The sequence below is a fragment of the Lethenteron reissneri genome, chromosome 43 (genome assembly GCF_015708825.2).
Source record: "Lethenteron reissneri isolate LAM-NWPU_2019-01 chromosome 43, ASM1570882v1, whole genome shotgun sequence".
Classification (NCBI taxonomy): domain Eukaryota; kingdom Metazoa; phylum Chordata; class Hyperoartia; order Petromyzontiformes; family Petromyzontidae; genus Lethenteron; species Lethenteron reissneri.
Window position 1 is genome coordinate 6,021,293 of NC_083821.1, and position 14,481 is coordinate 6,035,773.

The 14,481-nt window shown below is 50.3% G+C and overlaps 1 protein-coding gene across 1 annotated transcript in view; it reads right to left on the bottom strand.

Moving 5' to 3' along the window:
- Positions 1–1,797, bottom strand: part of LOC133353236 (TATA box-binding protein-like 1) — an 11,365-nt gene extending 9,568 nt beyond the window's left edge. The window contains exon 1 of the mRNA XM_061569321.1: positions 1,777–1,797. Within this exon, the coding sequence (XP_061425305.1) occupies positions 1,777–1,797 (21 nt within the window). The remainder of the gene's footprint in view (positions 1–1,776) is intronic.
- Positions 1,798–14,481: the final 12,684 nt, after the last annotated feature.

Below are 14,481 nucleotides of genomic sequence, written 5' to 3' on the forward strand. Positions count from 1 at the left end.
TTCGTGACTGCAGGGATTCATCTTCTTGGTTCTTTCGGTAAAGTCACATACCGAAATAAGCAAGAAAGAACCAAGAAGACTATTAAAACACATTGTCAGAGTTGCATTTAATGAAACAATACGATCTCGTTTTGTTGTGGGGAAGTCATGTGTGATCAGGCTGAGTCGATCGATTCGCTACCCCTTGAGAACCCATTTGAATCCCAGGCAGTGACTGAAACCCAGATTCAAGCCCGAGAAAACTGCTATACCGGCTCGAAGTGTCTCTGTCTGGAGAGCCACGTGCTCGCTCCCTCGCTCACAAGTTTAGCTTTCACTTACTCGAGCCTAAACGCCTCAATACGAACTGGACGTGAACGAGTCCTAAGAGATGAGTCGTTGACGAAAGCAATCTGACTTTTCCTCTCCCAGCACAAGAGGCGTTATTTCTCCACCGAAACATCACAAATGCATTTTCGTCTCCCGCGTTTGCTCATCACCCATCATTGTTCACCGTGCGTTTGTGATCTAACCCCCTTCCTTTATGATCACCTACAATAAAATATATATCTCTCTTAAACCTATCCGGCGCCGTTTCTGCTTCATGCCACGCCAGTGATTCACCGCGATGGGCCCTTTCCTCCTGCGCGGTGCACACGCGCCACGAAATCGCAGCAAATTGCTACGGCAATTTTTCGATTTAAAGCTTTCGTGACTGCAGGGATTAATCTTCTTGGTTCTTTCGGTAAAGTCACGTAGATTGGAAATAATAAAATAATAAAACATAATTCTCACGACGTTTCGGCCACAACGCAAGCAGCCATCCTGCTTGCGTTGTGTGTCATTCAGACTCTGTCTTCTCGACAGACCTGTTCTCCACCTGAGGACAGAGTCTTCTCGACAGACCTGTTCTCACCTGAGGACGGCTGCTTGCGTTGTGGCCGAAACGTCGTGGGAATTGTTTTATTATGTTCTATTTGTATCATTGTATTACTTCCATTCTACGTGGGTTTACCGAAAGAACCAAGAAGATGCCACGGCAATGTTCCAAGTGTAATAATCCTTCGGAGACGGCTTCGGAATCGGTCCTCTTATTTTCACCTCCACGATACACTTTATTCACTCACGCTCCGTTGCTGGCAGACAACAGAGAGCGGGCAGACTTCACACCAGTTTCCCACTGCGCACGTGGCACCCAGAGCCCCCGTACTCGCGTGGCTCTCGCCCTGTTCGTTTCCCAGTCTGCTCTCGATCGTTCTCTCTCACTCTCTCTTAATCCCTTCGTCACGTGGTCCCCCCAGCCAATCCTCCATGGACAGCCTCGACCATTCTCGATGGTTCCGTCACTCCCGGGACCACGCCTCTCATCCGGATCCCCATTAGCTGGGGCCCCGAATGGCTAGGCCAATCACTCCTGATGACATGCCGTGATCACGCCGGGCCCACGCTCCCTATCTCAACCCTTATTGGCTACAAAGCAGGACCGGCAAGCCAATCCCCACGTGAACCCTCTATGGCTGTTATTACACAGTATTCTTGGTTCTTTCGGTAAAGTCACGTAGAAGGGAAATAATAAATAATATAAATATTAAACTATAAAAATTCTCACGACGTTTCGACTGCAACAATCATCATCAGGTGTTGTTGCAGTGAACCGAGTTGGCCCTATCCCGTGCCCGCACTTTGATTGAATGCCTTCATTTAGGGTTGATTTGGTTCAACCGAAACGCGGCTCATTAACGAGAAGACCGCATTGTGCAGGGAGTTACCTCGGGGAGCAGACCTCGCGGGGCTTACCGCGTGAACGATGTTTGCCATTCGCTTGACGGAATTACGTTCCCCTGAGTGGCCACGAAGACCTGGGGGCTGACCTCAATGTCGGGGGAAATTTATGTTTGTGAGCACCTATTAAGGCTGGCGCGGCGCGCGGGATGCTCGTTGGCCGATGCCGTACAAGCCACCTTATCCTCCACACAGTATCGACCAGAGGTGTGGACTCGAGTCATGTGACTTGGACTCGAGTCAGACTCGAGTCATGAATTTGATGACTTCAGACTCGACTTGGACTTGCATAACAATGACTTTGTCCCACCTCTGGTATCGACACACCGCATCAGCTGAGAATAATAATTCGTTGTTTTTACAGAGCGTCGTTTATGCTAACTGCATATAGATAAGGGCCAAATCATATTTATAGCAGCTGATTTGAACAGAACTGGTGCGGAAATCACTCGCAACTCATAATCACAATATTTATCCTGGACAAATACGATGATCCATGAAGCTCCTTTTTCACAGTTGCACCACAACAAGAGGCACGCGAACAACAATAAAAACAAGAGTGAGCACAACATTAATGAAGTCGCAACATTGCAGTCCACAATCACTGCTTCTCACACAAACCGGGAAACCTTCATGGGAGGGACGGCGGAGATGACGCCCGGCCGCCTTTGTCTCCCCGGTGGCGATGTTTACCCACTGCACCGGGTACTCATTTGATGCTGAGTCGACCTAGGGGAAGGCCAGACCCTGTTCAAATAATCGCCAATGGCTTTTGCCGTGAGCTGGAATCAAACCCGGGTCGCCAAGTTCGTAGCGCAGCGCGCTAACCGCTACACCACCACCACAGTGCCACAGGCGTAGTCAGCCGTGCGAGAGCACATGTTGTTCACGTTAACCTGGGATGATGTATCTTAAAGTCTGCACATGTCAGGCTAATAACTGCAAACAGCTCTGCACCGCGCGACCTAAACAAACCCAAGGCACCCCTCGCATGTACTGGATGTACAGCCATGTAAGGCTGCTCCGTGTACACAACAACAGCAGCAGCAGCAGCGGCGGCGGCGGCGGTAACAGCAAAAACATAAGTCAGCAACAATCCTGTTACACAAATCTACGTGGAACGATGTTTAAAAAATATTTTAAAAAATCACATTGGCGAAGAGGTGGGGGGCGGGGGGTGGGTAGGAAATGCTTAACGTCTGCAAACAATTACGGCCTGTGGAACAAGCCCCTGTTGCCTGGACAAAAGCCATTCTGCGGATCTTTCAGGAAATTCTTGACAGAGCTCCGGTTTATTCTCTCTTCTCCCCGAGCTGCCTGAGGACGGGGGAAGGGGGGCACGGTGACGCGGTAAGAGCCCCCCACGGTGGAGCGCGCTAATGTGCTGGAGAAATCCGATGAGCTGCAAAGCTCCGTTTTTTCACAGATGTCCAGTAGGGAAAGTTAGAATGTCGCAATGACAAACAATGCAAACAACCACGATAGGAGTGCACAGTATATGACAATTAAATCAGAATCAGAAAGGGTTTTATTCGCCATGAAAGTTCGCACAGACAAGGAATTTACTCTGACAGGAAGGTGCATACATTCAACATGTAGGAATCTTAAATCTTAAATAAGTGGTGTACAAGTCTAACTATACTAAAGGTACAAAGTCTAACTAATACTAAGGAGCTAAAGTATGTAATAATTGAATTTAAAAATATTAAAATATACAATAGCTATAATATACAATATAAAATTTCAAAAATGCAAATAGGGTAGCATAGTGCAAATATGGCAGGGTGTAATTGTGCAAGATAAGTGTTAAAGTCAGTTTGAGTGTTAAAGTCAGTATGAGTGTTAAAGTCAGTTTGAGTGTAAAGGTCATTTTGAGCGTTAAAGTCAGTTTGAGTGTTAAAGTCAGTTTGAGTGTTAAAGTCAGTTGAGCGTTTTTAAAGTCAGTTTGAGTGTAAAGTCAGTTTGAGTGTTAAAGTCAGTTTGAGTGTTAAAGTCAGTTTGAGTGTTAAAGTCAGTTTGAGTGTTAAAGTCAGTTTGAGCGTTTAAAGTCAGTTTGAGTGTTAAAGTCAGTTTGGAGTGTTTAAAGTCAGTTTGAGTGTTAAAGTCAGTTTGAGTGTTAAAGTCAGTTTGAGTGGTAAAGTCAGTTTGAGTGTTAAAGTCAGTTTGAACGTTGAAGTCAGTTTGAGCGTAAAGTCAGTTTGAGCGTTAAAGTCAGTTTGAGTGTTAAAGTCAGTTGAGTGTTAAAGTCAGTTTTGAGTGTTAAAGTCAGTTTGAGTGTTAAGTCAGTTTGAGCGTTAAAGTCAGTTTGAGTGTTAAAGTCAGTTTGAGTGTTAAAGTCAGTTTGAGTGTTAAAGTCAGTTTGAGTGTTAAAGTCAGTTTGAGTGTTAAAGTCAGTTTGAGTGTTAAAGTCAGTTTGAGCGTTTAAAGTCAGTTTGAGTGTTAAAGTCAGTTTGAGTGTTAAGTCAGTTTGAGTGTTAAAGTCAGTTTGAGTGTTAAAGTCAGTTTGAGTGTTAAAGTCAGTTTGAACGTTAAAGTCAGTTTTGAGCGTTAAAGTCAGTTTGAGTGTTAAAGTCAGTTTGAGTGTTAAAGTCAGTTTGAGTGTTAAAGTCAGTTTGAGCGTTAAAGTCAGTTTGAGTGTTAAAGTCAGTTTGAGTGTTAAAGTTAGTTTGAGTGTTAAAGTCAGTTTGAGTGTTAAAGTCAGTTTGAGTGTTAAAGTCAGTTTGAGCGTTAAAGTCAGTTTGAGTGTTAAAGTCAGTTTGAGTGTTAAAGTCAGTTTGAGTGTTAAAGTCAGTTTGAGTGTTAAAGTCAGTTTGAGTGTCAAAGTCAGTTTGAGTGTCAAAGTCAGTTTGAGCCCCTGGCCTTGTTGAAGAGGCCAGCAACGGATGGGAAGAAACTGTTTTTGTGGCGTGAGGTTTTGGTCCTGATGGACCGCAGCCTTCTGCCGGAGGGGAGAAGCTGGAACAGGCAGTGTCCAGGGTGGGAGGAGTCGGCCATAAATGAATCGCTGTCAAAAATATGCAAATAAAACTAAACTATTGACAACAAATCACAACAGGTAAAGCTCACCGAGCTATTAGCTGATTTTTCAGAAGCGACCTGGCCACAAATGATAGCTCAACGAAGTGGCTTGTCAAGTGCGAAATCCATCGCAGGGAAATGATTTTAAATGTGGAGGGGAAAAACCGGAGGACCCAGAGATAAAAAAAATCCACGCGACCACGGGGAGAAAGAGACACGCAAACTCCAAATACACAACAGGCGTCAGGGTCGGGATAGAACCCACGATCTCCTGCAAATCAGGCGAAGAAGATAACATCACTCCACCGTGGCACCCTTAAATAACAAAAACAAGGTCTATAAGTTCAAATTGCATTAGGGAATCATAAAACTTTCCAACCGGCAGTTGCAAACGTCAAGCTCGTTAAATAGGGCCATACATTATAATAATACAAAAAAAAATTCAATAAAAGCGTTCAGTGTGTTTTCTCTTGTTAGCCTAAATATCAATAAAATACTCATAAAATTTCGATTTAAAACTTTCGTGACTGCAGGGATTCATCTTCTTTGTTCTTTCGGTAATATAATAAAATACTCATTTTAAGGGGTCTCGAAGGGAGGGCATTTGGGCCATGGGGTGGCCAAACACAGCGTGGATGTGCGGCCACTGGGCGGAGGGAGAAGTGGGGGGCTGGGAGTGATCCGATTGATCCCGTGATTGATACTGGAGCCGTAGGGGGGAACTCGCGATGTGAGCGCGGAAATCGAAGACATTTGTCATTGTGGCCAAACCTTGCTGCTGCCTAATGAGTTCGCTAAACTTCTGCGGACACTGGGAAGAGGGGGGTGGTGGTTTGCGTTACCATACACGGCAGGCGGCGTTACAAAACAATAATTGATGCCCGGATTCAGTCTTGAACCTGAATCGTGAGCATCTGACGAATAACGTGATGGAGGGGATTGATCATTCCACCCCCCCACCCCGCACAGAGGAGCCAGGCAATCGGGTAGGACGAGCGCTTGACGATTAACGTGAGAGGCATCGAGGCGTTTCAAATGTTTTTGGAGGGTCGCCGATAGATGGAGCAGCATCGCTAAACGAGCGACGACGAGGGAGCGAGTGCACGATGATGGTGAATTATAGCATCGCGGTGCGGCCTTTGCACAATTCAACCGAATCCACCGCCACCGCCACGACCTTTGCCGCATGCTGTGTCACTCACACAACTCGGAAGTTGCCCGGAGAAAAATCGACGCGACTACGGGGAGAGAGAGAGACACGCAAACTCGAAATATACAGCGGGTGTCAGGGTCGAGATGGAAACCCACGACCTTCTGTATACCAGGCGAGGAAGTTAACATCTCCTAGTCACCGTGATGATGATGAGAGAGAGAGACACGCAAACTCGAAATATACAGCAGGCGTCAGGGTCGGGATCGAACCTACGACCTCCTGCATACCAGGCGAGGTAGTTAACATCTCCTAGTCACCGTGATGATGATGAGAGAGAGAGACACGCAAACTCGAAATATACAGCGGGTGTCAGGGTCGAGATGGAAACCCACGACCTCCTGTATACCAGGCGAGGTAGTTAACATCTCCTAGTCACCGTGATGATGATGAGAGAGAGAGAGAGACACGCACACTCGAAATATACAGCGGGTGTCAGGGTCGGGATCGAACCCACGACCTCCTGTATACCAGGCGAGGTAGTTAACATCTCCTAGCCACGTGATGATGATGCGAGAGAGAAAGAGAGACACGCAAACTCGAAATATACAGCAGGCGTCAGCGTCGGGATCGAACCCCGGACCTTCTGCATACCAGGCGAGGTAGTTAACATCTCCTAGCCATCGTGATGATGATGAGAGAGAGACACGCAAACTCGAAATATACAGCAGCGGGCGTCAGCGTCGAGATCGAACCCACGACCTCCTGCACACCAGGCGAGGTAGTTAACATCTCCTAGCCACGTGATAATGAGAGAGAGAAAGAGGGACACGCAAACTCGAAATATACAGCAGGCGTCAGCGTCGAGATCGAACCCATGACCTCCTGTATACCAGGCGAGGTAGTTAACATCTCCTAGCCATCGTGATGATGATGAGAGAGAGAGAGACACGCAAACTCGAAATATACAGCAGCGGGCGTCAGCGTCGAGATCGAACCCCTGACCTCCTGCGTACTAGGCGAGGTAGTTAACATCTCCTAGCCACGTGATGATGACGAGAGAGAGAGAGACACGCAAACTCGAAATATACAGCAGCAGGCGTCAGGGTCGGGATCGAACCCCTGACCTCCTGCGTACCAGGCGAGGTAGTTAACATCTCCTAGCCACCGAGTTGTCCAGAGCTTGTGGAACGTCAAGAGTCGCGTGGGCGCCAAGGGAGGAGGAGGGGAGAACGGAGCGGGTGGTCACAAGTTCGGAATCCAATTTGTAATATTTTATTTTTTTCTTGAAGAAATCTGATGAGCTATGAAGCTCTCCCCCCCCCCCCCCCCCACACAGATGTCCAGCAGGGGGCGGGCCAGAAAGTTACAGCAGCAAACGATACACACAGACAACAAACAATGGGAATGTATAGATAAAGGAACGCAAATCACGAAAAATTAACGCATACAATCGAGGTTATCCGTGGCCCTGAACCGAACTCAAGATGCGATGTTCGCAGCACCGCGTGTGAACCACTGCACCACCGCTCCCCAAGACAAAGACCCCCCGTATAGCCTTAACAGACTGTAGGAGCAAGTGCTGTTAGCGAGCACCTATAAAGGCCGGCACGGCACGCGAGCGGTTGGGTGGCCAGCATCACGCCCGGCCACCTTTGTCTCCCTAGGGGCGATGTTTACACACCGCACTCGTTTGAGGCTGAGTCAACCTATGGAAGGCCCAGGGTCCAGTTGGCCGTGAGTGGGAATCGAACCCGGGTCGCCAGGTTCATAGCGCAGCGTGCTAACCGCTACACCACCGCTCCCCACTGACACACACACTGACACACACACACACTGACACACACACACTGACACACACACACACTGACACACTGACACACACACACTGCCACACACACACTGACACACACACACTGACACACACACACTGCCACACACACACACTGCCACACACACACACTGACACACACACACGGGTGCATGCGTGCACGTGCAGGAAGACAAACGCTTCTCCTGTGAGGCTCGTCACGCCGCGTGAGGACGCACCAAGTTAATGAGCACCCATTAAGGTCAGCGCAGCACATGGGGTGTCTGTCGGTGGCGGTGGCGCCAGCCACGCAGACGGACGGCTGCTGCCGCCTTCGCCTCTCCCCTTGTGTCTGCGTGCCGCGCTGACGCTCGTTCCGCCTCGGTCAGGGGTGGGGAACGTCCGGCCCGTGGGCCGTACAAGGCCCACGAAATCATTTGGGTCTGGCCCTGCCAAGGCAACCGCAGGCGGGATTCGAAATTCAATAAATCTAGGAGCAAACCTGGAAAAGCAGTTGCGAGTAGCGACATCATCAATACCAGCTAACATCACACGCCTCGCCAAAGAGAAGCAGTTACAGCCCATCACGTTAGGGTTAAGTTAATTAAATGTTTGACCAAATATAACGGGCTAATTTTAAAGTTGATAATTTTGCATGGCCCGCCAATGATGTTATAAATATCCAAATGGCCCTTGGCAGAAAAAAAATGTTCCCCACCTCTGACCTCGGGACTGCCCATTCCAGCTGAGCCAAGATGCTGGACATCTGTGCAGAAAAAAAAGTGGCTTCGTAACTCATCGCATTCGTCCGGAAACAAAGACACATTTCTGATTCCGATTCGAATTTCCGTCGAAGCGAATTGGCCGGGGAGTCGAACCTGTGTTCACGGGAGACCGCCCGGTTGACCGGCGCGACGCGGTGCGGTGATGTCAAGCTCCTTAGATCCTCCGGCCACGATAACGCCACTGGATGCGATCTTATTTGATAAATGTGATCTCTCTCAAAGCTGTTTCTAGCGCTCTCGCTCCACTTCGCCTCACTCTCTGGGGCCTTTCCAACTGCGTTCCCCCCCTCCACTCCGAACGAAAACAACAACAACAACAACAATAACAACAAAACCCATGCCCCTCCCCCCCACCTCTTCATTTCCACCAAACTCCCTCTCGCCGCCGCTCGTCCCCCACCTTCTTACCCCTGGCCACAGGGTGGACTTTATATTGCCCCTGGCCACGGGGGTGGACTTTACATTCCCCCTGGCCACGGGGTGGACTTTACATTGTCCCCTGGCCACGGGGTGGACTTTACATTCCCCCGGGCCACGGGGGTGGACTTTACATTCCCCCTGGCCACGGGGTGGATTTTACATTCCCCCTGGCCACGGGGTGGATTTTACATTGCCCCTGGCCACGGGGTGGACTTTACATTGCCGCGGGCCACGGGGTGGACTTTACATTCCCCCGGGCCACGGGGTGGACTTTACATTCCCCCAGGCCACGGGGTGGACTTTACATTCCCCCTGGCCACGGGGTGGACTTTACATTCCCCCTGGCCACGGGGTGGACTTTACATTCCCCCTGGCCACGGGGTGGACTTTACAATCCCCTGGGGGGTCGGGGGGGGCACAGAGGAAGCGACTGTCGAGCTGATGTTGGTGTCAGTGAGCAGCGACTCCGCTCCTATTTCGATCCTGCCTCCATCTCGACCACGCGGTGTTCAACCGGCGTCGCCGCAGCTCAAGGCGCATCTCTTTCTCGCGTCTGTAAAGCGTCGAAACAACTCTTCTGCATCGCGGCAGTGCAGAAAAATAAATATCAATATAAGCGGAACGTGCCGGAAAAAAAAAACATCGTGAGTTTTGCCGATGACTCGCGCGCAAAAAGCATTCATACCACCCCTCCCTCCCTCTGTGCGTGATGCAAAAACAAAATCATCAACTGTTCCTGAAGAACTGCACTGTTGGTCATCTTGCAGGTAGACTGGAGTAGACACGTGAGTACTTGCCACACAGTAAATTGTGAGAGAGATATACTGGGGTCGGTGTGCTGGGAGCCCCTGCTGAAATGTGGACGTGGGTAGAGTTGGCAAGAATCAGGCAGGCCACTGTGCATTGATTAATCGATAAAATTTCGATTTACAGCTTTCGTGACTGCAGGGATTCATCTTCTTGGTTCTTTCGGTAAAGTCACGTAGAAGGGAAATAATAAATAAATAAGAAGACTATTAAAATCAATTGTTCATTTCGCACTACATGCATACACTCGCGGGTGTGGGAACGAACATCCTTCGATTATCGTATCTTATATAGATTTATATAGAACAGATGATGATGATGATGACTATTATGTCATTTTCTGAACGCTACTATGAACTCTAAAATCTATATTTATTTATTTGTTAGCAGGTAAGGCCCACCGAGCTACGTAGCTCTTTTTCAGAAGCGACCTGGCCACAAATGATAGCTCAACGAAGTGGCTTATCACGTGGAAATGTATATCAGCCAAATATTTAAACGCATGATGTTGACTCTAAACGTGGAGGGGAAAACCTGGAGGAGCCGGAGAAAAATTAATGCGATCACTGGGACAGAGACACGCAGACTCCAAATATGCAGCAGGCGTCAGGGTCGGGATTGAACCCACGACCTCCTGCACACCAGGCGAGGTAGTTAACATCTCCTAGTCACCGTGGTGCCCCAATATTAATTAAACAAAACATAAAATTAATGTTGAGGTGAAAGGTTCAGCCGACGAGCATTGCACCGCTGATAGAGTTGACGTAGTTTCCACATTATCGCTATTAAACGTTATTTCAAATAAAAACAATCTTTGTAATGACTCACTTTAGTTTCCTCATCCGAAATACAAAGAGATATTAAAGTAGTGCTTCTCCTAATTCCACGTGAATTATTACTGCCGGTATGATTTCTCGCAGTGGTTTGTTTTTTTGCTGTTCCAGTTCATTATGCAACCTCTCTGTTTTGTATATACACACACGAGTACTTTTGAAAGAAAATTCCGGCCCCTTTTTCTTTGTCCACAAGGGTAAGGGGCCGTCCATAAATGACGTCACGCACCTAGATGGGGGGGGGGGGGGTGTCTTTAAATAAATATGGACAACACGTTCTACTTAATTAAATAGATGTTTTAATAAATGTTTTCTCCTACAACATCAGAGTGCAGCGCCACATTAAATACGCACTACAATGTCAATCGTTTAAAGCGATTTGAAGCATGTTTCATTTTGTGGGGGGGGGGGGTGGGGCAGAGCTTTGTGACGTCATATTTGAGGGGGGGGGTCTGACTTTTTGTGACGCCGTGTGACGAAGGGGGGGGGGGGGTCAAAAATCGTCCAAAATCGCGTGACGTCATTTATGGATGGCCCCTTTCCTGGCTCCGCACCTCGTCCCAGTCCATCTCCACCAAACCGTCACCTCTCTGTCACCCTCACCTGGCCTCACCGCCCCTGACTGTTGGTGATATTAGCGAGCACCTATGAAGGCCGGCACGGCACACGAGGGGGTGGGTGGCCAACACCACGCCCGGCCGCCTTTGTCTCCCCAGTGGCGATGTTCACACATTGCGCCAAGTGCTCATATGAGGCTGAGTCGACCTAGGGGAGGCCCAGGACCGGTTCAAATAATCGTCACTGGGTGTTGGCTGTGGGCGAGAATCGAACCCCGGGTTTCACAGGTTCCACCACCAAAGACAAAGACACAGATCTCCCGTGTAGCCTTCACAGACTGTTAGGACAAGTGCTGTTAGCGAGTACCTATGAAGGCCGGCACAGCACACGAGGGGGTGGATGGCCAGCACCACGCCCGGCCGCCTTTGTCTCCCCAGTGTCGATGTTTACACATCGCGCCGGGTACTCATTTGTGGCTGAATCGACCTAGGGGGAAGCCCTGGGAGGGTTCAGATAATCGTAACTGGGTGTTGGCCGTGAGCGGGAATCGAACTCGGATCGCCGGGTTCGCAACGCAGCGTAGCGCTAACCGCTCCACCACCGCTCCCACCACCACCAACAGCAGCAGCAGCAGCCATGATCAATCCACTGCTGGATGACGTCCCCCCCCCCCCCAGTTCCACCCCCTCCCCCCAGCTACCCCCCCCCCCCCACCAACCACCACCACCACCACCACAAAAGCTCCACAATCTAAGTAACGTGTCTACAGGTCAATGTTTTGCTTTTTCTTAGAGCAGCTTAGCAAGGCCCCCCTGCGGTTTTCTTGTCAAGAAAAAAAAACACATTTTAACAATCTCCATATTTCTTACAACGTTCAGGATTACTCTCCCGCATACCCCCCCCGCCCCCCTATCCCACCCCCATGCACAGAGATCCATATGCAGCGAGTTGAGTTGAGAGCAGCTGACTTAGTAGAACGCCGGGCTCCGAGTTGCGTGACACCGTGAGGCTAAACTCCGTTGCTTTAGAGCCAACACCACTCCCACCACCACGCTCATCACCGCATCCAGCTGTGGCACGTCCCAGCAGCCGCTTGTTGTAGAGGTCTCGTGGTTGGATTGCAGCAGCCGCCCCGATTAACACTGCGGTGTCTTATCAACCACACTAGGTGCTGTCTTCTTCAGGGCGGACACGTGAACAACAACAACAACAACCCGTGAGGTCATTCGCAAGAGCAGGCCATCGTGCGCGCTGGCGTCAGGATCCAAATTAGCCAAAAATTCGAAAATGGCACCACAAGTTACTCAGTTTGGATTATACACGAAGCAACTGCCATCATCCTCGACTGGTGGACCAAAATCCCTAGGTCACTCTTGCAAAATAGAAGCTTGAGTTGTCACCTAGGTGTCAACAAAGATAAAGACAAAGATCAACCGTATATAGCCTTAACAGACCGTAGGGGCAAGTGCTGTTAGCGAGCACCTATGAAAGCCAGACCGGCTTGCCGGCTTGCTCGTTACCGTGGGCGCGTTACTCACGCCACCCTCCAGTGCCTCTCCCCCACACTCTCTCGGTCTCTCTGTGTTTTTTTACGATTAGTGGAAACAAGAAGATGCTCGGTGCAGTCGGCACTTTGCTTCGTTCATCATTTCATAATTTTTTTTTATTTTTTTACTTTGCTTTATGTAAACCCCCACCTCTCGCTCACTCTCTCACTCACTCTCTCGCTCTCTCTCGTTCTGCACGCAGCCCCTTCTCGCAGTCCGACGGCCTCCGACGGGTAGCTCATATCAGCATGCAGAGCTCCCCGTCTCTCTCTCTCTGTCCTCCCCTCTTAGTCCATCTGCGCACCACATCTCCCCCGCGCCGCGCCTTGGCTGCCTGCTCAAGCGGGGCCCCCTCCCCTCGTTAGCGCGTTCGAGCGACGGCTGAACAGCGAATTCGCGGAGATTAGCAGTCGGACCCCAGATGTGCAGACACAGAGAGGAAAGCCTCCCCGCGGGCCTTTTGCAAGTAGAGTTCAAGGCTCTGCGTCTCCCAGGAATGCTGCCACTCTCCCCCCACCCTCTCCCGGGTGTCTCCTGTGCAGGGTCCAGCCGCGTGGCTTATCAAAAACGTGGCCGTGACTCCAGGTTCTGTGTGTCGACACCCACCCCCGCCACCCCCAAGGCTAACAACTCAGACAGGAGTGAGTGTCAAGCAACACACACAGAGATATGTACAAAAGAAAATGAAGCACACGCCGTCTTAAGAGAATCATTCATCAATAATATACATTTTTTTGGGGTGAGATCGCGAAAGCCTACGTGTTAGACTCATTAATGATTGCAGGCTAGACGATCACAGCTTCCGAATGTCAATAAAGCACACAGGCTCTGTGAATTATGCAACAACAACAGCAACAAAAAACTAGTTCCTGAGGAACTGCACTGTGGTCATCTTGTTTTTGGGGGTCGCTCTCGTAATAAATTTTAGACAAATGTGACCGACTGACCGACTGACCGGCAGCAGCAGCAGCAGTAGCAGCAGCAGCAGCAGCAGGAGCAGCAGCAGCAGCAACAGCAGCAGCAACAGGAGCAGCAGCAGCAGCAGGAGCAGCAGCAGCAGGAGCAGCAGCAGCAACAGGAGCAGCAGCAGCAGCAGGAGCAGCAGCAGCAACAGGAGCAGCAGCAGCAGGAGCAGCAGGAGCAGCAGCAGCAGCAGGAGCAGCAGCAGCATGAGCAGCAGCAGCAGGAGCAGCAGCAGCAGGAGTAGCAGCAGCAGGAGAAGCAGCAGCAGTAGCAGCAGTAGCAGCAGCAGGCAGGAGCAGCAGCAGCAGCAGGAGCAGCAGCAGCAGGAGCAGCAGCAGGAGTAGCAGCAGCAGGAGCAGCAGCAGCAGGAGCAGCAGGAGCAGCAGCAGCAGGAGCAGCAGCAGCAGGAGCAGCAGCAGCAGCAACAACAGGCAGGAGCAGCAGCAGCAGCAGGAGCAGCAGGAGCAGCAGCAGCATGAGCAGCAGCAGCAGCAGCAGCAGGAGCAGCAGGAGCAGCAGCAGCATGAGCAGCAGGAGCAGCAGCAGCAGGAGCAGCAGGAGCAGCAGCAGCATGAGCAGCAGCAGCAGGAGCAGCAGCAGCAACAGGCAGAAGCAGCAGCAGGAGCAGCAGCAGCAGGAGCAGCAGCAGCAGTAGCAGCAGCAGGCAGGAGCAGCAGCAGCAGCAGGAGCAGCAGCAGCAGGAGCAACAGCAGGAGTAGCAGCCGCAGGAGCAGCAGCAGCAGGAGCAGCAGGAGCAGCAGCAGCAGCAGGAGCAGCAGCAGCAGGAGCAGCAGCAGCAGCAGCAACAGGCAGGAGCAGCAGCAGCAGC